At 44.7% G+C, this 25,291-nt stretch overlaps 1 protein-coding gene across 1 annotated transcript in view; it reads right to left on the reverse strand.

Annotated features, from left to right (window-relative positions):
- The window catches only part of PAPPA (pappalysin 1), a 242,650-nt gene that overhangs the window by 85,748 nt on the left and 131,611 nt on the right, over positions 1-25,291 (reverse strand). Inside the window, exon 10 of the mRNA XM_047831114.1 lies at positions 13,920-14,113. Within this exon, the coding sequence (XP_047687070.1) occupies positions 13,920-14,113 (194 nt within the window). The remainder of the gene's footprint in view (positions 1-13,919; positions 14,114-25,291) is intronic.

Below are 25,291 nucleotides of genomic sequence, written 5' to 3' on the forward strand. Positions count from 1 at the left end.
CTGGAGGCTGCTGTCCAGCTTACGTAATCTCCCGTCGCAGAGGAGGAACACGGGATCCCCAGCCAGATGGTCCGTGGGTGACTTCATGGCACATGGGCCTCCTCCAACAGTAAGATGCTGACAGGGTTGGGAGAGTGGGTTGTGGGACCTTCCTGAGATTCTTCAGGGGTGAGAGGTAGGAGTTTGGGGGCTCCCAGAGATCTCAGTTTTCTTTGGGTAGACTCAAGATTTTTTTCCAGCCAAACGTACAATTTTTTTTGTTGTCTCTCATTCATTCATTCATTCATTCATTCATTCATTCATTTACATAGCACTTACATATGTGCAGCTTCCTTATTCCCCATGGTCTACTTGGTGAAAATGGATCCCAGAGGAAAAAGCAATAAAGGTAAGATCCTTCTTGCAAACAGCTCCCAGACCCATGCGGGAGGGTCAAGGTAAACGATTCTACAGGAAAATACTCAGAGAACAGCGTGGTTGGTTCTGTGTTTGAGGTATGCACAGGTTGAGGGAGAGGCATGGAAGAAAAAGTTGCCTCGGCAATCTGTGCCTGAGCACCAGGTCTAAAAAGCAAAATTTTAACGTCACGTGGGCTCTGGAGAGCAGAGGCTGGAGAAGAAAAGGCGACAGAAGGGGAAAAATGGGGCCACAGCTAAGCCATGACAAACCCAGTTTCCCAGATGATGACACAGCAGAGGCATGAAGGACAAAGTTAGAGATATGGATCCTGCTGCAAACACAGTTCTGAGCATACTGCCTTAAAACAAACAAACAAACAAACAAACAAACACATTGCTATCCTTTGGCGTTTTCAAATCTCTCTTTTTTAAAAGCATTTGTACCTAAAGGAATTCATACAACGTCATGAATTCTAGATAAGGATACATAAAAGCAGCATAGACTGTGGATCAGATCAAGAGGGAACCGTTAGCTTCAACCCAAGTGCTAAATCGGAACGCAGAGATACTGCCGGCATAAGGTGAAAATCCCGAGGCACTGCTAACTCCAGATATGAATCCTGAAGCATCCCCATCTTTATTTCAGAGCCCAGAGGTACTGCCCATTCTAGAGAATTCCACTGATCCCTGAAACACTCCCAGTTCTAGCCCAGAATACTGAGATACGGGGCCTCTAGAACAGAGCCAGGGAATGCCGTCTGCTCTAAATCCAGCATCCCCAAACCACCTGTGGAGAATCACACACCAAAGATGGAGAACACAAATCTGGTTAGCTTCCACCTTAAATTGCCCTCTCTACTGGGTCTAGAGTGGAATTAGAAAACACAGCCAACTCTGGAGCAAAGTCCTAAAACACGGAAGTCTCCACCATTCAGCTCAGAGCCACTCAAACCAAAGCAGTGTGTCACAGGCATCTCGTAGACCTTTTCTTAGCCCTTCCCTGGGAGCCCTGAGATGTTCATGGGTTAACCAGGAAAGCGCTGACCACATCCAAGCTCAGTGCCTGGTCACCGAAACCCTTGGTTAGGAATAGTTGAACAGTGGTTAATGGCAGTCTTGACCACACTGGCCTATTCAAGAAAGGTCAGAGGAGTGATTTTTCACTTAAAAACATCTGGGTACTGAAAGAACAAGCCTTTCTCAAGTTCATAAAAGTAGGAGTTTCCAGGTTCTTTTCTGTTTTTCCTCTGCACTCCCCGTCCATTCCTCCTCTTCTCCAGCTTTCCTAATTAAGATCTGTATGTTCCAAGTTATGTCCATGATGAAGCCCGAGTCACATGACCTGCAGAGAACCCCACTTGATGCCAAGATGGCCCCACAGAGTGCACCGTCCATGGGTACTCACTGTAGCCCTCAGGGTTCCCCGATCCCTTCCTGAAACCTTGGTGAGCAGGGGCCAGAAACCACAGAATGATTGGCTCCCTTCTCTTTGCTTTTGAAGAGTAGGCAGTGTGCTTGCCCGGGCTGCCCTGAGCTTGATTTCTCCTAGAAAGGGGCCCCGAAGGATGCAGGGCACTGACTTATGCTAGGAACAAGAGGCCAGGGATTGTCATGCTTTTAGCAGTGTCCTGCTGACCTTCGAGCAAACACATGGGCTCTCATTCTTAAGGACAAAGGTGACATTGCTCTCTGATCCCACCTCTCCAGATATCAGAGGTAGCGCTAGTGATTGTGACATACAAACTGGGGACTTGGCCCGCCAAATGCCCAATGGACACTGCTGACTTACGTGTTCACCACCCCATGAGCACATTCCTCTGAGGGACAGAGACTGTCCAGAGTGATGCTTTCCCCCAGTGGCGCCCTTGGCCAAGGCAGCACACATCTGCACAGAAGGAGGGTGTTGAAGCAGCTGTTCTGAGATGTGCTCCCTGGCCAACAACAGCAGCAGGATCTGGAACCCACAGTGTGAACTCTCTGACCATGCCTACACCTGCCACTTCCCTGCACCTTCCACTGAGCGGCGGAAGTCACACACATCTTAATGTCAAGAGAATGTGGGCTGGAATCTCAGCTTCTGCCATTTCCTGACAGCATGAGCTTGAACCCTTTGGGGAGGGCTAAACTTCTCTGCTGCAAAATGAGATGCTGCTTCCTACTCAGGAGGGCTGTGACCAGGCTGAGAAATACTCTTACACATGCAAGTGTTCAGACACTGCCCTACATGCTAGGAACAGAATTAACATTTCTCTACCTCATCCCCACCTACCTCTTTCTTCTTGGCTGTAGAGGAAGACAGGCTTGGGTTCCAATTCTAGTTTTCCCTGCCCCATCCCTGGGCCAGCTGCAGAACCTCGGATAAGTTACTCTGGGAGTCTCAATTTACTCCCCTGTAAACCAGTGAGTTAGGGGCCGCCTCACGGGGGCAGGGTGGGGCAGGTGTAAATGTGCTAGAACAGCGAGGGACTCTGGGTAGAGCCCCTGGAGAAAACACCCTGCTAGCCTGCTATCCATACGGCTCCTGTCACTGTGGTCAACTACTGTCATTGCCATCATGTTACCCCTTTACTGTCATTTATTATTGTTTAAGCACTGCTTTTCCTCCCTCCCTTAATCTTCCCCACCTCCTCTCTCTCTCTCCCGCCTCTCTCCACCTGTCCTTCCTCCCACCCTTCTAGCTCTTCCTCTTTCATACTCTCCTTGGCTGGGCCTCTCACTGGGAGACCTCTAGAAGATAGAAGACAGCGCCTTATGTCTCCATCAACCACTGTAGGAATCTAGTCACAGGGACCTCACTGAGACCCTAATCTCTCCCAGAATAGTAAGGGGCAAAAGGGCCTTTACTGTGGCCCAGCTTCCAGAAGCTGTTTTCTACTTTCTGCACAAAGCTGTTAACAAAACAAAGTACAGGTTCAGTCATTAATATTTACCACATGCCTACTATGTGCCAGGCCTTCTTTTTCATCTTGGAAACAACAACGTAAACCCTGTGCTTCTGTGGCTAACATTCTGGAGGAATGGGGGCACAGAGGGGGGTCATGGAGGCCCAGAGCAGCAGAGAGAAGTTCAGGCGGGGTCCAAGGTGGGCTTTCAAAGCCCCTTCCCCCTACTCACATGGTAGCATGTGTCCCATCTGCAGAGGAGGAGACAAAGCAGGAGACTTAAGAAAGCCCTGCTTACTATGGTCCCTATTGCATTTATCAGGGGACTGTATCCTGGCCACACAAGGGAATCACTTACATATGCTGCTTTGGACATTTAAGCCAATCTAAAGGAGACATCACTCAGCAGACACTCTTTCCAACAGCATTGTTCAGCAGTGAACCCATCAGCACCCTAGGATTGCTCTCCGGGCAGCAAACCCTGTGGTACGCATTGGAAATACCTACACATTATACGACAGAGCCCAAACCCTTAGCCACTCACAGGGCATGTGCTATGAAAAGCTGTGGACACAGGAAATGCAAACTACAAGGCAGCTTGTGCTCCGGGTCATCGGATGGTTCCAGAAGAATGAAGGCTGCACCTGGGTGGGTGACCATATGGAAGAGGTGCCATTTCAGCTAGACCTTGAAGGATAGATAGCTAAGCCTCCAAGAGGTGGACAGGTGCATGATGGATCTTGCAGACAGGAGAAATGGAAACCCCAAGACCCATCTGAGGATTGCAGGTCGCCCATTCTGCCGGGAGTGCACCTGTCAGCCAGGGAGCTGTGTGGAAGGGCTGGCAAAAGTCATGCTAGACCCTGCCTAGTTTGGCCTTTGGATTTTAGAGACCACAGGGAACAATACAGAAATCTTGGCAGGTGAGAGATCATGGAGACCGATATTTATTGTGAATTCTGGAAATTGTACCCCAAGGGCAAAATTCCTCCAGTGAGGATATATGCACACTTAAAAGATTTAAGACATTGTTTCACAAAAAGATTAATATGTCATATCTCACTCTGGAATAGAGAGAAATACTGTGTGTGTGTGTGTGTGTGTGTGTGTGTGTGTGTGTGTGTGTGTGTTTAATTTATTGGGAAATGGGGCGCCTGGGTGGCTCAGTCGGTTAAGCGTCCAACTGCTGATTTTGGCTCAGGTTGTGATCTCGTGGTTCGTGAGTTTAAGCCCTGCATCAGGCTCTGTGCTGGCAGTGTGGAGCCTGCTTGGGATTCTGTCTCTCCCTCATTCTCTGCCCCTCCCCCACTTGCTCTCTATCTCTCAAACGAAATAAAAAAAAATTATTGGGACAGTTGGTACAGACCCTCAAAGAATTGGATTGACTCCTTTTTCCACCACATGGAGCAGAGGTCCCTCTGTTAACCTCTGATTTTGCATCTATGAAATGGGAACACAGCTCCTACTACACAGCTTGGTTATGAGGATTTAAATGCGATGACTGAGCTGAATGAATTTAGGTAGCAGTTACCATTCGTCAAGCACTGCCCCAAGGGCTCCATGTGTGCTCTTTTGTGGAATCCTCATCATTACCACTGGCCTTCTCCATTTTACAGATGACAAGGCCGAGTAACTCCTCTGAGACCTGACTGTAAGTGGCAGCTCCGGGATGTAATATGCTCCAGATCAGCTCTGTCCAATCAGAAGCCCACTATCTCCATGTAGCTATTTAAATTGAAATTAATTAAAACGAACGGTTCCTTGGTTTCACGAGCAGTGCAGACATAGAACACTGGAAGGTCTATTGGAAAGTTGCTCTGGAAACTGGGCTCCTAACAGCTCTGCCTTCTCTGACATAAGGCTCATGCCCATAGTTCCTCCAATGCATCCCAGTCTCTCTGCTTCCTTGAACTGCACTGAATTGATACTCTTTCCCTGGTTCTCCACGGAGAGAACCTTGTTCCCACATAGCACTGCAGACCTGGGCTGGGCATCTCAGGCAGCGTCCACATTCCTGAAAGCAGCATTGTGCCAGCAGACCAGATCTCTCCCCAAACTGTGCTACATCCCAGTATGGAGAGAAATGCAGACACCAGCCAAGCATGCCCCTCCACCAGCTGCACATATGGGTCCACGGTGGGCAGAAGCCCAGAAGTCTCTGTGGGACCACCCTGGCATGGAAGCTTACTGCTCAGCAGGGGCACCTCTCATATGCCTGATGGAGCCCATCCCTCCCTGGAAAACTGAACATGCACAAATGTATCCAGGACCTCCTGGGACTTGGATCTGGCTGAAAAATGAGGGGAGTTTTAAGAAACCCACGGCTGGGGTGGAAGAGAGAGCGGAAAGCCCTTTTTGGTCTGGGTCTGTAGCTAACACATCCAGGCTACTTGGTGGGAGGGGGTGGGAATAGGGGGCTTGAAAAACAAACACAAACAAACACACACACACACAAACAAAAACAAAAGCCTGTGCATGGCCAAACCTCAACTCCCCTTGGAACCCCATCCTTTGGGCCTGGCTTGAGAAAGTTTACTTTCAGACATAGAGAAATGAGCACATGTGGTTTTGGGGACAGAATTCAATACCGCCGGAGCAGCGGGCTCAGCAAGCTTGACTGGCTATTGCTTCCTAAGTGCACTGCAGCCCCGGAGAGAGAACGCTGTTTACATTTTTTACATGTTTCTTGGGTACAGAACATGAAACTAAATTACACAGCAAAGGCTGTGCTGGCTAACCACCAGTGCCCCCACTTAAAACAAAAACAATTAAAAAATAGAGAGAGAGAGAGAGAGAGAAAGAAAAGGAAAAGAAGAAAGAAAGAAAAGGAAAAACGAGAATGGAGAGGGGTCTTAAGGGAACCTGAATGGGTAACAGGGCTGGAAGGAAGGAGTCTGGTCCTGAGTCTGAGAGCAGGGAAAGAGGACGTGGAGACTGACCATGAGATGTGAGTGGGTCAGGCTTGGACCGAAGACAAAGGAATCTTCCTAGAGGGGCCGTGGGGTGGGTTGGCAGGCCTGAGGCTGCTCTCCGCGGAGAACCAGTGGAAGCAGCCCCAAACCACAAAGCCGTTCTTGTTCCTGGGCTTCAAGTCAGGAGGCAAGCAAGAAATGAAGACTCACTCCTGAAACCAGGCACCTCCCCGACCCCGGTCCACGTGGCACCTTCCTGGTCAGTCAGAACGTGTCTGGTGCCTGCCAAGGCCTCTAAGGCCAACGCCAACTCCAATCGTCTATGTACCACAGCACTCTGCCAACTTCTGCCCTTCCCAATTTCGGCATCCTTGTCCCGTCCTTACTGGACACTGCATGCTACTTAAAGGCTAGGGGTTCAATGATTTGTCTCAACCTCAACCCATGGCTGAAAATGATCCTTTGGACATAGTAGGTGCACAGTAAGATTATACTGATATCCAATCCAAAGAACAGAATCATTTCATAACACACAGGAGACGGAGAGGTTTAGGGAAGCTGTTTAAGCAAAGTCAAAACTTCATTAAATGAGGGCCAGTAGACTCTCAAAGTCTCTCTCTGTTTGTGCCTGAAAGAGTATGCCCTTAAAATAAATAAATAAATAAATAAATAAATAAATAAATAAATAAATAAATAAATAAATAACAATGATAAAACTCAGTTGTTTCTAACTGGATCCGTCAATTGCTAAACCTTCATAGGCAGAAAGAAGCATTTCATTAGAAAATCTTTCAGTTGCTATTAGAAGGAAAAACCACATTTCTGAATCAAGTGTTTCATCCTTGACAAACACCTGCCAGGTAGGGATTACTGCTGCTATTTTATGGATAGGAAGTTGGGTAGGAGCAGAAAGAAATGGTTTGCCCAAAGTGACAGGGTTGGTAAGTGGTGGCCCCAGAGCTCGAAACCAGGTGGACCTGATTCCAATTTTCATCTTTTTGAAGAAAAAGCTTATCATTCCAAGTTTTTCAGGGTCAACAGGACAGCTGGTATTTCATAAGTTTGAATAAAGACCGACAGAGTGAATGGGTGAAGGAAGGAGGAGAGAAGGGAGGGCTGGGAGGAGGGTCTGGTGGTGGACTCCTTTGTTGGGACCCTGAATAATTCTGTAGATTTAAAGTCCCTCCCAAGCTGAGGTTTCCATGATAAATCCCAGGCAGTCAGAGCAACCAGCTCAGGCACTCCTTTCTGATGCAGGCGCTGTTTCTTATTCCCCTGAAGGGATTTTGGTGCCCTACATCCACGAGACAGGCTATAACAGGCCATGGGACTTTGTGTTCTGTCTCCTTAGATGACTCACACATGTGCTCTTGAAAAATTATTCATAAACCACCAGGAGAAAGCACATCCCGTGGGTATTTGGGAGAACTGCTTGGAATCTTCTCGGACATTTCAGTGTGTTCCTTCTGCCTGTGTTCCTTCTTCCACCATGGGCAGATGTTCTCACCAGTGAGAAGAGATGCACACTTTGGTGAAGTATGTGCAAGAAAAGGAAAGCTGTTAGAAGTGACCTCAACACTGAGCGTTGAGTCCAAGATTTCTCTCTGTCCTTTGCAAATCATATCATCTGAAAAGCACTGGAGAATTGCTTGCCCATGCAAAATTTCCCAGGGAGGCTGTTTCAATGACATACCAGCAGTGTGGCGTAAGAAAAGGCAGAAAGAAGAGTGCCATCAGTGAGGTGGTTCATCTCCCTGAGACTCAGTCTCTTCATTTAGAGAGAAGTGAAACCCCTCAGTTTTATAACGTGCTTTAAACCCCCAGGGCAGGGTCTGCATTACAGGAGGTGTTCAATAGACGCCTCTCCTCTTCCTCAAATGGACATCCGATTCCGTTAGCCCCCTGCTTTTAATCTCTAAAGAGCTCCCCTCTGCACTTAGGATGAAGTCTAAATTTCAAGCATCTGAAGGATGCCCCTACACACCCCATAAGCTCATCTCTCAACTTCCCCTTTATTTCTTATTGACTTTTTTTTTTTTGGATGTCTGTCTCCACCTCCCTCCCCTGACCCTCCGCACTCCCTACACTGTGTCGTGAGTGCTTGTGGAGATTTCTCTCCCTTGTGTCCAGAGAACCAGCTGGGCATCTGATTTCTTCCTCTGGATGCAAGGAGGAGGAAGACACAGAGAAATGGCCTCTACTTGCTGGCTCAGACCTGGCAGAATGCACACATTTTGTGATTCTCTTACTGACATCTCAGGGCTTTCTGTGTACAGCACATGGCTTGTGACAAACCTGTAAATTGAGCCAAGGTACCTCTTCCATCCACAATTTTCTCCTTTGTGCTTTTTTCTCCTATAACCCAGAAATAATTAGGCACTGATCTGTAAAATGGTTTTTTCACACTTTGGGGTTGCCAACTTAAAACGTGTCCTATAGTTCTCCCATATTTCCACATACGTAATTTAAATGACTTTTTGGAGAGGGCAATGCTGAACCTAAAAGAACGGGTGCCTACGGGTGGAGATCTACACAGCACGGCGGAAACAGCGGGGTGATATTTGGGGTACTGGTGTAGCAGTTCCCACTTTCTTGGTGTTCCTTGGATGCTTACTACCTATGAAAAGATGCAAAAGACACAGTTTCTCCTAGCTTCTTCTCCAGTGTCACTAACAAAAGCAGGTGGGAGCTGCCTCGTCCTGCACCTGAGCTCCTATTTTGAACACAGTGGCCAGCCCCCTGGTTCTGCCCCTTACAAGAGTGAGCCCCAAAGCTGCTCACTCAACCTTCTGAGCCTTACTGTCTGAATCTATAAAGTGAAAACAGTGATTCCTATTTTTCAGTTTCAGTAGGATTCAAGGAATTTGATGCAGAAGCTGGATCAATTTGATAAGTATTATTTTTATAATTTGTCCAAGACCTTCGGAAAGTGGGCAAAGGACTTCTCCCATCCCTACATGTGGCTGTCTCTCGGCTGGCTGAGAAAGCTGATAGCACTGTGGTTTCTTCCTCAGAGAAACTCCCTCTGAATCCCACTCTTGGGTCTCTCGCTGCTGTTTCTAGTAGGACATACCCCACTGATGAAACTGTGAGCTCTTTGAGGGTAGCACTTCTTTGGGATTTCTCTTAAAATGTCTGGTGTGGTCCTGAGGACACAGGAAACATTCACCAACACAGCTATTCTAACTCAACTAAATGTTGACTGAGCTTCTGTACTGTGGGGGCCAACGTGGTCTCTAAGTGAGGGTGTGGAGGAGAAGCCTAATATGTACAAGACCATTAACATTTGCACTACCCAATGAGTGTAAAAACACAAACAAACACACAAAAATCCACCGCTAGGTGTTTTCTCCGCATTTGCTCTCTTAACATCTGCCAGGTAGATGCTGTCATTCCCTCTTTCCAGAAGAGGAAACTGAAGCTCCCAGAGGAGTCATCTGCTCAAGGTTCCCAAAAGTCAGAAGAGGGGCAAAGAGGGCAAAGCCACAGCCACATGATTTCCACTTCACCCCATTAACCTCTATGCTCTTTACCTACTCATGTTTCTCAGTGTACGATTCAAACGTGCTTCTGCATGAGTCTATGAATAAATGAATACACAAATTATTGTAACACATGACAAATTATGATTTATATTTTAATGGAAGGTCCAAAGTGTTATGGACATGCCCAGAGGCTGGTGATAACAACCTAAGGTACAGTGGCAAAGGACTGACATACCCAATGATGGGTTGATGGGGTGGACAGAGAACGGATTACAAAGGAAGGAGGGATGTCTAGGGTCTCACCTGCCTTACAAGGCAGGGATGTCCCATTCAATCACCAGCTCAGTCTGAATGCCTTACGATGGCAAGCCTACTATATCACAAGGCACTCCATCCCCCTGTGGATAATTCTCATTCTTAGAAAGGTTTTCTTTATTTTGGCCCTAAAACTACTGCCCTGGAAATGCTTAGTCTAAGTTTTACCCTCAAAGGATTAACCAAATAAATTGGTTGGTTGACTCAAGGTCTGTAATCCCTGGGGAGCACTGAACAGTCCAGATACTATTTCCATTTCCTCCTTAGGCCCTTGCAGAAGGAGGGAGGTGTGCCTGTCTAGATAGGAGGAAATGGACTGTGGTAAGAAGTGCTGGGGATGGGGCGGGGGGAGCAGGATGAAGGGGTATCTACACCTCATCTTGGCAGCCTATGGTGTAAAAGCACCAGAGCAATGCAAAACATGGAGACAAAATTAGGACAAGACGAAACTTCTGCAAGCACTTAACCCAAACCATTTCTGAGGTTCCCCGAAGAGAGAGAACTTGATTCTTTCGGTCCATTTCCATTTTTGTTCTGTCTCAGGGACTTCTTGAATTCCAATGGGGCCAGGAAGGTGCATGACCAAAATATCTAAAGAATGTCTCTTATTACAGGGTATTCAGCCCAATCTGCGCATCTGGAAGTTCTGATGCCTCTGATCATGTCTGGCTATGAGACTCAAGGTTCGGGCTGGAGTAGCTTAGCCCTAACGAAATTGGGGGATCTTGCTGGAGGAGAGTGGACATGAGAGACTGGAAATTATTAGAAGCAAAGGGCTTTTACAAAACTGAAAGTAAGGACAGTGCTCAGGAGTCTGTTAGGGGAGAATCTAAGAACTTCGTGGTGTTTGCACTGTGATGCCAACAATGGGATCTGCCTGGCTTTCTTTCTGCTTGTTTCCTCAGGGGGATTTTCTAGGTATCCACTGACCTCCAACTTTGGGATGTGACTGCATATTCCCAATCTTACTGCCGGCTTCAATGAGATCCTAACCTTACATTCTCTACGTCTAGGCTGTGTGGCTCTGGGGAAGCCACTCAACCTCTCAGTGCCTCCAAGATAGGGGACTGGCTGTGGAGGGTCCAATGCAGTGGCTGGTGGACCTCAACGGCCACTGCCCCCTCCCCCCCCTCCCTTTATCTGTTCCAGTAGTCACTCTCTAGACCCAGCTCCTACAAGGGAATGTCATGTGTGCGTGCATGCGTGTGTGTGTGTGTGTGTGTGTGTGTGTAGAGAAACAGAAAAAGAAAGAGGAAGAAGAAAGAGGAGAAAGTATAAGTGTACTGGGGGGAGGTGAGGGGCACCTGGTGGACCTTAAGAATCTCTCTGGAACTGCCTTCTCTCCTTCTCTCAAGCCATCAACCTCTTCACTGGAAGCCCTGACAGGGTGAAAATTAACTACCAGCCTCCTCTAATCACTGCACAGGGTAATGAAGGCCATGGTTATATTTCCCCTCTTTTCTGTTGTCAGAGGGAGCTACTTTATACCCCAGGGAGAGCCTTACGCAGAATCACCAAGGCTCTGCATAGGTGTGTGTGTGCATGTGCATATGTGTGCAGGACAGGGGCCGGGTACGAGCGACTTCTAGGCATTTGCTTCTAGTTGGGAAATTCAGAAGACTTTTGTTCTGACGCCCTCCAGGCTGCCTGCCTGGCCCTGCACCCAGCCTGTGCGACACATCCCCTCCCCTGACCCCGTATTCTCCAGTGAGCTGATCTCATTATGGCAAATTTAGTTACAGCTGAAGTCTCCTTGTAACAAAGATTATGTCCAAGCCCAGAGTAATGGAACCTAGTCGATTTCATTAAAATAAAATTGGTTACAATGAATAATTCAATAGGATGATTTTGTTTCCTCATCTCCTCTTTGTAGATCGAAGAGCTAGTATTTATAATGATTTTTCAAAATTGGATTTTTGTTTAGGAAGAGATAATCAACCATAATTCTTGACAGCCCCTCCTTACAAGGCTGAAATAATTGCCCATCGAAGTCTCCTTTCAAATGCTGGGGCTGGACCATTCTTTCTCTCCTTTTTCTCACTTTCGCAGCAAGAACGTTCAGTTGGTTCTGAAGCACAGCTGCTACCTCCGCTCTTGCTCATGTGCGATTCCAAATGCGTCAATTCCCTTGTTTGAATGATGTTTTTTAAACATTTCTAGAACTGGATGCAAGTGTTGAATTGGGAATTCCTGGCTCTATTGCTGGCCAGCCCTGTTGTCCCCAAGCAGGACCTTCCATGTCCCAGAGAGGGGATTCTTGGGCATTTTCTCTTTGTGGTACTCATTTGCATGCAGCAAGGTGTGTGTGTGTGTGTGTGTGTGTGTGTGTGTGTGTGTGTGTGTGTGCGCCCACGTGCACATCCATGCTCACACATGTGTGCGTGTAACTATAGCCAATTAAACACATCCTGTGCTCAAAGATGAGAGGATGAAAATGAATATAACTCAAAGCTGTTCTCAAAGAACGAACAGCCTAGGGGGAGCCAGACATGCACACAGGTAATTCTGGTTCAAGGTGACAGGTGCAACGAAAGAGGAATTCAGCAAGTACAGAGGTGGCACTAGATAAACCCTAGACATCCATCCATCCATCCATCCATCCATCCATTCATTCAGTCATTCATTCATTCTTTGAGTCATTCATTCACCAGGCTGTCACCATGCAGGATTTCTTTCGACTCTCCTCAGGGCAGTCAGAAACAAATGCAGATGAATAAATAATCTAATGCACAGAAACACAAGCAAACAGATGAATGAAAAGATGGCCAAATAAACACTGCAACTTGTAAATGAAGTGTACTTATCCTGTACCTCATCCAGTGATTTTCACTGGGTCCCAGAAGAAGGTCAAATGTCTGGTTCATCTAGAAATCAGGCCTACTACCCACACCCCCGAGTCAAGGAAGCCATATAAAAGAAGAATGGTAGGAGTAATAGCTCATCTGCAAGGCCAGGAGGCAGGCTGGCCTCTGAGATGGCCACCCGGCCTGGCAGTTGGAAGCACTGAGTCGTGTCTCGGGGAAATGGGAGTCTCGGAAGAAGGCAGGTGCTTGCTCAGCAGGATAATTGGAAAGGGGGCTCTGGGGACAGCACAGCCATCCCTAGAATCACACAAGCACTGGTGGCCCCAACCTCTTGCTCCCTCAACTAAACTGGCAGTCCCCTGGAGAAAGAACCCTGGAACATAAATAGTGCATTAGGGGACTAAGGACTGAATCACAGCTTTTTAGAACAGGGAAGCCCTTGGAGATCATCAAGCTCAACTATCCTCTAATTTAAAGATGGCGGGAGGGGTGCCTGCCTTCAGTTCAGGTCATGGTCTCACACTTCATGAGTTTGAGCCCCGCATTGGGCTTGCTGTTGTCAGCACAGAGCCCGCTTTGGATTGTGGTCCCTCTCCCCCGCCCCTCCCCTGCTCATGCTGTCTCTCTCTCAAAAAATAAACATTTAAAAAACAAACAAACAAACAAGCAAACAGACAAATAAAGGGGGGAATGGGGCCCAGAGAAGCGGGAGACTGGTCTAAGGCCACACAGCAAATTGTGATAGAGTTAATTCACAGGTGAGTCCTCAAGGAGAGCACAACTTGGGACCACCCCCAAAAAAGTAGGACTCCTCCCCAAATTTGGTCTTGCTGAATTGAATTCCACTGACATATCTAAAATGGAATTCTTTAACCAAATATGAATTATAAAATGTAGGGAAATAGGACGACAGGCTTTACCCTACTGTGATGTTCCCTGCACTTAACCATCCCATGTCTCATCCCTGACAAATTGCACTCGTGAGGCCTTGGGATTACATTTGGTTAGCAAGATGGTCAGGTGGTCACCTCCAGTGACACAACGTTTGAGAAAGGCAGCCCGGAGGGGCAGAGCAGAGACACGGAATGTCTGCAAGAAATAGCACACGCGGCTAGGACCTTACCTGGGAGGCTGCTGGCTGGCCGATGATGACCCAGCCTGGGCACTGCTGGTCCTGATGTGATACTGAAGCATTGGACGCCCACTGATCGAGGAACCCCTGTGGTGTGTAGACCCCACAGTCCTTGATGCTAGTTTTCTGTTCAAACTCCTCACATACTCCATCACCATCATGGAAATAGCACCGACTGGGTTCATCTGTAGGAGATGGACAGAGAAGGGAGAGAACAAATGGATATTCGTTCTCTGGTCTCAGCTGTCATCTGCAGCTGTGGGGTCAGATCAGCAGAATCTTCAGCACTGTAAAGCCCATCATCAGTAGTCATGAGGGAATATTATTTGCCCTTAAAAATGAAGGAGGTTCTGCCATTTGTGACAACATGGACGAACCTGAAGGATGTTATACTAAGTGAAATAAACCAGTCGCAGAAGGACAAATACTGTATGATTCCACTTAAATGAGGATATAACGTAATGAAACTTATAGAAAGACAGAATAAAATGGTGGTTGCCAGGGGCTGGGGGGAGAGAGAAATGGTTGAGGGTTGAGAGTTACTGTCTGATGAGTATAAAGTTGCAGTTATACGAGACGATGTATAACTTTGCACTTACAGCTAACATTGTGCCTATGGTTATATTAAGTGTAGGTATGCTTACAAATTTAGAGGGTAGATCTTGTATTATATACATTTTAACACACACACACACACACACACACACACACACACACACACACACACTCACAAACACTTCGACCTTCATTACCCCAAGTGAGCCCCACAGCAACCTTGTGAGAAAGGCACTATTATTTTAATTACTTTAGTCTAGCAGGTTAACTGGACACTGAGATCCACGTGTCTTTAAAAACTGCCCAAAGTCACACGGTGTGTTAATGCCAGATCCTGGTGTCAAATTCCAGCTTTCACTTTCCAGGTTCTGGGTACGTTATCTGACACCACAGAACTTCACAGTGGCAAACTGAGGTTTTACTGAACTCCAAAGAGAATTTAGGTTTCATATAAGGAGTGAAGTGATACACTAGAGGGACTGGCTTCAGTCCCAGCTCTGTAACTAAACTTTTCTGTTACTTAAGACAAATCCCTTTTCCCCTCTGGGCTCAAATCACATAAGGGGGTTAGAGTGCTGGGACCCCAGGAACCCTTGCTGTCTACTGCTCTAGGCTCCTCAGGGCTTGTTGGATACTGTAGGAGTTCAAGTTCAAGGCCAAGTGAGTTCTCAAGCTCCCATGTAATTCAAATCACAGCAAAGATTTCTGCTTGGGACAACTTAAAGCTGCAGCTGGCTACAGTGACTCTCTGCCACAAGGACAAAGATCATGGAAGCGTACAGAGCTGGCAGGTGCTTTCTGAGTAGGCAGGACCTATACGCATTGCTTGGTATTTCAGCACAGGACCAATACAAGGAGAAATCAGAATGCAGCCTTCTGAAGGAGACCCCCCTGCCCATCCTTTAATAACTCAAATGTCAGGTAGTCTGTGCTATTTTCCCAATACCTCTAGGCAAAACTAAATACCCCTTTCTGTGTAGGTCCCTATTTTATAAAGATCCCTACCTTAACACTTATCTGTGTCATTATATGTACATGCTACAGCTCCTTTGAAAGACTGAGCTTCTTGAAATCCAATCCCTATGTCATGTCTCCGGGTGAACTTATAATTATCATCCCAACAAGTATACTTTGAGACTGACAGGGATGTCCAGGCAATAGGCACATTTCCTAGGAAAATCTGAATATTGTCCTGGCCAAATCGGAGCATATGGTCACCCTAAGGATACTGCTTGATCTAGGACATCCTTCCCCTATTTACTCCAAAATAATGGACTGGAGCCCCATTTCCAATCAGGAATTGACTTTTACCCCTCATATCAGCTGGAGAACTTTGTACAATTAGCTTCACTCTTCAGCCTCTGGCTTCCTATCTGTAATATAGAAACAATTGTCCTAAATACTGTAATAATGTTGTATGGTGACAGATGGCCACTACATTTATCATGGTTAGCATTGAGCAATATACACAATTGTTGAATTGATATGTTGTGCCCCTGAAACTAAAATAACATTGTATGTTAATTATACTTCAATTAAAACAAAAAGATAGAAATGATCGTCCCAGCCAAGATAACTCTCAGGATAGCCACAGGACTCTCATAGGAAGTGGACGTAAACATGCTTTGTACATTGTAAACTAACAGTCAAGAGAAAAAATGTTCTTTTAAGGGGTGGGTCAGTTTATTTATAGCTGGCTGAATGGAATCACCTAGTACTCACTTAAAACACTTCGTCCAGCATTCCCCCCAAATAGGAAAAGCTAGGGTCAAGTAGAATTAAAACTTGGATTTCTAGGATGCTATCAGCAAAAGGAGTCCGTGAATTCAGGGGCAGCAGAATGTTGAGCCCCTTCCAAGCTCCAAAATCCCTTGTTTATTTCAGCAAACAGTTTACATAGCAAAATACTATCAAAAGAGCCAGAATAAATCAATTCATTATAATTCAATTATTTAAGGATGAGCTTGAGCCAGCGGAGGACTCCAGTGACCAGTAGCATGCCTGGCAGGCAAGCATGGAGAGAATACAGACTCAGCACTTCTCAGGAGCTCCAACCTCTTGGTGAACGTGGCCAACTTACATATAGTAAAACTTAGACCCAATCTGAGAGTGACCAGCCATTAATCCAGACTTTACTCTTTCAAAACTCAATAAAGGGAATTATAAAAAGCACAGGATTTGGCATCAGACAAATAGGACTTAAATAAAGTAACCTAGCCTCTCTGAACTTCATTTTCTCATCCAAAAAATAACGGGGACAATGATGTTTACCCAGTGTTGTTGCACTGATCTCATGAGATGACGGGTACAACGTCAGCATCTTCACTCATTTTGCTAATGGGAAACTGAGAGCCATAGGTGGTAAGGAGTCTGCTTCCAGATCACAGAGGGGCATGGTCGAAGAGTTAGAAGTAAGAGCCTGGCCCTTTTATACCCAGCAGAGAAATGTGCCCCACACCCCATGCTGTCTCCACAGAATAATGAAAGCACCTCCTTCTGAGGAGAAGATTGTGGGGTTGCTTGACTGAAGACAGGTAGGGTAAGATTATAATATCATATAAGATCTATTCTCTAACATGACTTCATTCACTTCCTCAGCAAAAAGACCTTAGAGTGGCAGCAATGGGGGCTACAGCTGAGTTCTCATGAAGGCTAACTTCTTCCTGATTATGTTTGAGACCTCAATATTTCTGTCTGCTTGGACTCAGAAGAACCAGGGAATGGTGGAGAGGTGAGGGTAGGCACAGAAGGTAAATAAGTCGCAAGGTAGTTAGGTATGTGATAGACGATAGATAGGTAGACAGCCAAGCAGGCAGACAGGGACAGTTAAAAGAGAGATAGGAGGTAGTGGGAGGAGTGAGAAAAAGCGAGTGAGTGAGTCAAAGAAAGAGAGAAAGAGAGAGAATAAATATGCCTGGTTTCTCCCCCAAGGTTCTGCTGACATAGCTACTATGAGCCACTTTTTGAAATAACATCCTTGGACTCTGCTATTCATTTTCTCTTGCCACTAGAGTCCCGGGGGCCTTCAGCTACATCTGCCAGTCTACATCTGGGGAATTTTCTCTCCCGCTCTACTCCCATGCCCCAAGCACCGTGGAGAACAGAGCGAGGAATGGAATAAAAATGTGTGGCCAGGAAAAACAAAGACAGCAACAACAACACGATAAAACAAAACTGGCCTTCCTGTTTTCATTACACAAATTTACTTGGTACTTTTTGAACACTTTATGCTGGTAGCTGAGCAGGTTGTAGTCAATACCAAGGTCAAACGACCACCCTGCCACCTGCCTTCCATGTAGTAGATAGGTGTCATTGATAATAATGCATCCCCTGGATGGAGTAATGTGAAAGCTGACTAGACTCTCAAATAATTGTTGAATGAATGAATGAACAAATGAATGAATGAAATTCAGCACTTCCAATGCACATACTCCTGGTCCAGCATAGTTTAGACTCTTTACCCTTTGAGAAGCTTCTTTGGGCAGGGTCTGAGGGTAGAGAGAAAGAGATTAGATGGCAGCTGTGACTGGCTTACAGTAGGATTGCACTGGACAGTCTGATTTCTCTACATCACCCCAAGTTCCCCTGACATAAGAGACCTCCTTGTCTCAGACCCACCCCTTTTCATGCAGTGGCACATTTAGAAACCTGCTCTATCCAGCTAGTGGACTTTATGGGGGGGGGGGCAGGCATTGCCAAGTCTGTCATCCCCAGTCGAGCTTTTCTTTGCTAGATACTTTTTTTTTCCTTTTGGAAGAAATGCGGTCAGCCCCAGGAGCCCGAGGCAGATGGACTCTCTGTAAGTGGACAGACACAGAGGATGCCACTTCTCATTGGCTTAATTTTCAATTCCCATCTGTCTGGAGCATCAGGATGAAATGCCATGCTTCTGCATTCCTGAGGCTTGTCTGAAGGACACTATTTGAGATAGTCAGAGATTACCGCCCCTGGTTAAAAGTGTGGAAGCCAAGTCTTAGGAAAATGAGATGAGTTTACCTTGGCATGTAAGCAAAGGCTGGGTTTTAGGCTATTGTCAAGTGTTCTTGTCCTTAAAGCCAGAAACCCTGGATTGAAGCCTCTAAATCTGTCCATGATTACCAGGTAATCTTGAATATATTTACTTACAGTGGAACTACTTCAACCCAACTGGGGGACACTAATTAACTTAGCTTGATTAGACGCATTGTGAATTAGCAACACCACTAGAATTCTTGGGGTGAATGAAGAAAAGAAATAGCTAGAGAGTCCATTACTGGAAAAGGGAGAATGGACTTTTAAAATCGCTCATGTCAGCTGAGTACAAGATCTTAGGATGATTTCCACTAGACCTCACATCAAGAATCTTGAAGACCAGACAGTCACAAGCTATTGGCCACTGAAAAAATGAACGTAAGCCACTGTGTTCTTCAAACAAGACCAGAGATAATGTGTATTCTTCAGGAGAGTGGGATAATTTAGCAGATTTGGGCTATCATTAGTCTACCCCAAATACATATCTGCCCATACCATGATTCACATATAATGCTTTGACAGATCCCTCTGTTTATGGAGGAGATCCTTTTCTTTAGCTTGGCATACAAGACCCTCCACAACTGATCTGTCCTGCAGTTTTCTAAACCAGCCCACTTCCCATCATTCTGCCATGCTCTCACAAGTGTTCTTTCCTCTGCCTGGGATGTAGTTCTCATTTTTCCTTTACTAATTCCTGCCAGTTCTTCAGATGTGACTAAAAGTGTCTCCTCCAACATGGTGGGTCCATCCTCCCTTCTCTTCCACAGACTCCCATCCTGGCTGGATTAGAGGACCTTCCTCTGTGCTCCCTCTTACAATTCCCAGATTCCACTCTGCCCCCATCCAGCTTTTGTCAATCTGTTTATGAACAAGACCTTCTTTCAGCCCTGTCCCAGCAGGCAGGGAGTATCTCTGGGTACAAAATTGCTGACTCTCATATCTGTATTCCCAACTCATAGCATAGTACCTAGAGTGAAGGGGGTACCCGACAAATGGCTGAGGAATATATGAGCAGATGAATGACAGATGAAAACTAATGAATGCCTCATAATTAAATACATTATTACCAGTTTATGCATGTTCTAAACTAAGCATACTCTTGTGTGATGTGACTACTGGCCATACCATGAGAGTACTGCAAACCAGATTTCATCAGAGTTATCTTCCTTCAGTTTAATGACATATTTTTGTCTAAAAGTTTATTAGCTTCACTATCAAATGTCTTCAAACTTTGGGATTGACTGCAGTTATTCTAAAACAACCCCCCCCCCACCACACACAGTAGTTGTCTTGCAAACATATCCATAATGTCCCACTGGGACTAAGAATCCAGTAATCTTTTTGCAATTATTTCAACAATGAATGGGTAACAAATAAGAGGCATCAAAACTTTCTGGAGATTTAGGAGTGTGGGCTGTTATTATCCCCAGCTAAGATAGCTTCTAACTTTTCAATGAGAACTGCAGAAGAGAACCAATTCACGTAACCAATATTTATTTACTCAGTATCTGTTCTGTGTCTGGGCTTGTACTATGGATACAACAATGAATCAGACTGGGCTCCTCCCTTGTGGGTGGAATCAATACTATTTGGGAAAACAGGGAAAGGCTTGCCAAGAAGATGGTTTGGGGCAGCATCTTGGAGGAAGAAAAGAATTTGGGCATTTGAAAGGGAAAGTATGAACAATGGATGAGCCTCAATCAATATATGTGTCTATGAGGAACCTGTAAAGGTTAGAGCTAAAGGAGAATGATGCGTCCTAGAACTGATGAACTGAAAAGCTGATCTGAGGCCAGACTAAAGAAGAATTGCAATGCCATGTTGAGGAATTTAAATTTTACTGTTTAGAAATAGGGAGGCTTTGAAGATTTTTCTGAGCAGGAAAACCTGTGATTTTCACACTTCTAGAGGCAGTGAAGTGTAAGACCTGATTTTGTTTGGCAGGTGTGCCATTTATTATTTATGGACTTTGGGGAAATTACTTAGAATTTCTAGACCTTGTTTTCTTCATGAATAACGACTGAAGGATTGAATATTTACTATCATGCCCACATCACTTAATAATACATGCAATTGTATAATCATCAAAAATTTTTGCTTAATTGCTTCTATGTGCTAGGTACTGTGATAAACTGTAGGTACAGAGTAGTAAATAAATCATCCATGACCTTCACCCCATGGGACTTACAGCCTAGTGGTAAATGTAGATGAAACACTCAGGACATAACAGGTGATCAGTAAATGGCCTATGACAATGATGATGATCTTGGAGCTGAAAGCAATTATTTCATTTCATATATGGCAAAGCTGAGGTTTACAGAATTGAAGTGATTTGCCTTTAGAGAACACCTCTAGTAGAGACAAGACTAGAACACTGGTTCTTGAATACAATGCCTTTTCTATTGCCCCATGCCAATTTATCAGACTGGGTTTTCAGTATATAATTCTAGTAACAAAATACTTTGTCACCCTTAACTAAGTTTCAATATTCCTTTTGGGAATCTCTGATTTCACTCTTCGCAATATCCCTAGTATGGGCTAACTGTCTGTAGTCTGAGAAGCTACTGGGGTTACCAAGTCTCTGACCCATTGAGGGGAAAAACTCTCTTCAGATGGGGAGATGACAATTTTGAGTAATAGGAGATGTAATAAGTAATAAAACTCAGGAAGTAGCAAATAATTTGAATGCACACTCTCCTGAGAACGGCTACCTTCCAAAGGTTGGATTTACCTGTGTTTGTAACCTTCTTGTTTATGAAGATGGGTCAGCTTCTGAGAAATTAGTATCTGCTTCTATTTCCAGCTGAAGGAACAGTGATTGGCATTAGAACATTCTTTTAGTTCAATGATTACTATTTTTTGTATTTTTTAAATACCAGAAAAAAAATAATGCTTTTAAAATCAGCTGTTTGTTTAGGGATGGGTCCAACCACAACAAGCTGCATGCCACATAACAATTCATCCAAACAACAACAAAGGACCAAAAAATGCACAATCTTTGTGTCCAAATAATAGCTTCTTGGAATGCAAAACTGGAGAACTTAACCCCTGAAGGTTTACAAAGGGGAAGCTTGGTGGGGAGGTAGGGGTGGCAATGTTGGCATGTGTCTCCTCTGGAACAGAAATAGCTGCACTTTACATTGCCTGTGTTTCAAAGGCTTCATGTCAAACCCACATTACTGACCTCATTTAATTTTATTCAAACTGGGGTTTGTTCTTAACCTCCTCAACCAGATCAGCTTGTCCAGAGTGCAGATGACAGGATGGTGAACAGCCTCTAAAGAACCATGCATCCACTAACAAATTTAAGATGCTGGTTAGGTCTACTGAATCTGAGGAGCTTAAGTTGGTTTTGGGTTCCTCCATGGCTTGGCCATACACCAAAGTGGGCCAGAAATTCCTTCCTGTGTTTCACTGTGACAACCAGGCATCATCTAGCAAGTGGAAAGCACTAGGAAAAGAAAGTCAAGTCTGGATGTAGTCTCACATTAGCATACATGTTCCACACCCAGACCTATCACGGGGAGCATCCTGCAGGGGACAGCTTGGTCCTCCGTCCACTTGGCCCTTACAACCCTCTCATGACTGGCTTGGGTCTTCCCCATTTCCTAGGAGTGATGAATCTAAAGTGATTAATCAATGAGTAATTCATCTAGGACCATGCTTGAAATACTTAGTTGACTTCTGCAAAAGTTGAACTTCCCTACCTAGCACTCAAATCCTTTCATAGGGTACCTCCAATTTTCCTGTCAGTTCTCATTCCCAACTATACTTCCACCCTCAAATGCACAGTTTCTTCCCAGAATTCACAGCTCAGAGCTTCTGTCCTTTCGTCTTTAGCCTGAAAGGCTAGTTTCTGCCTGAGTCTTCCATCAAGACTTGACTCTGACATCTTTAGCTCCATGAAGCCTCATCTGTCACACTTTGGTATTGCAATGTGTCCAGATGAACCAACCCCCTTTCTTTCCTACATCACTATTCTCGCCTTCTAAACCAGCAAAATGGGATATGGCCTATATAAAAATGTTAATTAAAAAATACAAAAATAAAAAAAAATCCTCTTTTCATTCCACGTCTCCATACCACTATGTCTTGTACTTCACAGTTCTCTTTCCATGACTCACAGTAGACTTTATTGAGAGTTATCGGGACTTAAACTGCCCACTTCTTGCCTACAATTCACTCTTCAGTTCTCTCCAATCTCACTTCTGTACTCACAGCTTCACCAGAATCAATCCTGTCAATGGTGATCACCACTGACCTCAAGGTAGCTAAAACCGTAACATCAAAATCTCATCTTGCTAGATTCCCTTGAAGCATATAAAGAAGTACCCCCGCCCTTTCTTCCTGAAGCACTCCCTCATGGACTCCATGGCACGTGCCATCCCATTTTCTTCTGGCTCTCAGCTCATTCCACATAGGTTCATTTACTGCTTTCTGCTTCCCTAAATCTCTGGCAGGTGTCTGGGTCAGGTCTTGGGCCCCCTTTCTTATCTATCCACATTGTGTCCTTCACTTCTAATTCTTCAACAAAAACGTTAGAACATCTATGTGCCAATGACTCAAATATTTCTTTAGAAATGACCTCTTCTCTGAGTCTTAACTGCCTACAATGACATCTCTAAGTATCTATTTAAGGACATCTGCATGGTTCAGATGGTTGAGCATCTGACTCTTGATTTCAGCCCAGGCTATGATCCCAGGGTTGTGGGATCAAGCTCCATGTCGGGCTGCATGCTGAGCAGGGAGCCTGCTTGGGATTCTGTTTCTCTCCCTCTGCCCCTCTCTTCCACTCACTCTCTCTTTCTCTAAAATAAACTTCAAAAAATCTATTTAAAGGCATCACGAAATCATAATGTCTAAAACAGAAGTAATGGTTTCTCCCCACATGCTTTTCTTGCCCATCCTGGTAAATGACAACATTGCCCAACAGTGGCCAGACCAAAACTGAGTCATCTCTCCCATTTTTTCAGCCCACCCTCCAACCCCACATAAAGTCCCTGAGCACATCCTGTACACTCTTTCATCTCGGGATACTCCAAAAAGCTCCACTTTTGTTCCATCACTGCCACATCTCATTCCTCCATCCCCATTAGAGCATACATACCATCTTGCTTTATTTCCTTCATACTATTATTCACGATCTAAAAACAAATTTGATTTATTATTGTTTCTTCACCACCTGCCCCATGTGACATAGGTTTCATGGAAGCACACTTCAACATGCACATCTTTCTTTAGGACCAGGAAAACTGCCTCACTCTATTATGTAACTAACATTTGAGAAAAAATGAATGAGTGAATGAATGAGTGAATATGTACAGCTCTTGGACTGTGAGACATTTCTGAGCTGCATCCAGTGTTACTTCTATTTACATCTCTAATTCTTAGAACAATGCCATTCTAATAGCAGATGCTCGGTAAATGATGAGTCTTTTTGGAGTTTTAGAATCTCTGTTACTGATTGTATTGAAGGGACCTCAAACCTGACTTGAATCTGCTTCAGTAGATTATACTAAAGAAAGATTTTTATGAAAATATTAATTAGAATGAGATCATATTATAAATCCAAGCACACATTGGGAGGAAAAAAATCCAATTCCATCTAAAGCAGCCCATAATATTTTTTCCCCCATGAGACATTCTGCCTCACCATCTGTCCTAAATATTATTTTATTTTCTTTCTTAACTGAATTTGCAAAGAAATGGAACATCTGGATGGAAAAGGTGGTGCATACTGGGCTGAAATTTAATAAAGAGATGTGATGGTCTTATGAATTGGAACTTGAAGATACATTTACATCACCTTGAATTTGCTATAGTTATTTGAATGGCCTAAAGAGATCGTAAACAAAGATAGTGATCCTAATAAGTGAGAAGGCATTCAATAGAGCAGGATGCTCAAAGCCCTGAAAGATTTTCAGCCGGGTGTCTTTTGGGTTCCAATGCTATTTCATAATATGGGAGAGGAAGTAAAATTCAGTCCCACAATGAATTATGTAGTGGCCACAAAATAGTCAGGCATTCTAAGCACAGTCAGGAGGGAGAGTGATACCCTAGGACGCAAAGGCCTTTAAAAGTATGAGCAGGAAATAACAGAATGAAATTTGTTTTGGATAACATAAGCTAATAATAAATGGAGAAAAGCAATCCGAAGCATTCATATGCAGAGAATGGACAAAAGTGATACAAAAGGGTGATGATGGTAACAAAGTGTCAGTGGTTGTTATGTGATCTTATCACCCCACACCAAAAATAAATAAGTGAAAAAGTAGGAAAGAAAGAAAGAAAGAAAGAAAGAAAGAAAGAAAGAAAGAGAGAGAAACAAACAAACAAGAATGGGACCCTTTCTCAAAATCATCAGCTTGATCAAGAGAATGTGAGTCTAGAAGAGATGCTCTCTCATTTCCCTCTCTGGGCTGCGATTTCGCTTCGACCTAGTAAGAGAGTTACATCAAGTAGCTTTATGATCCCCCTCAACTGAGTCATTCTAATCAAGTATTTAGTTCTTGATTTCCCCCCTTTAATCATTAAACCAGGTTTGCAGTCTGAAGATGGGGAAATGTTAGCAAAATGAAAACAGAGAATGGTACAGTTGAAACCACTCTGAGAAACAGGACAGGACTACAGCAAACAGAACAGGAAATCAAAATTTGAAGCTCACCTCTGTCACTAACTTACTCTTCGGTACCAGTAACACAGAATCATCATTCTGGGTTTTGGTCTTTGTGTCAATAAGTATCTTTGTGCCAATTAGTATCTTTAATGTCCATTTATTTTTGAGAGAGAGAGAGAGA

Source organism: Prionailurus viverrinus, chromosome D4, assembly GCF_022837055.1.
Source record: "Prionailurus viverrinus isolate Anna chromosome D4, UM_Priviv_1.0, whole genome shotgun sequence".
NCBI lineage: Eukaryota > Metazoa > Chordata > Mammalia > Carnivora > Felidae > Prionailurus > Prionailurus viverrinus.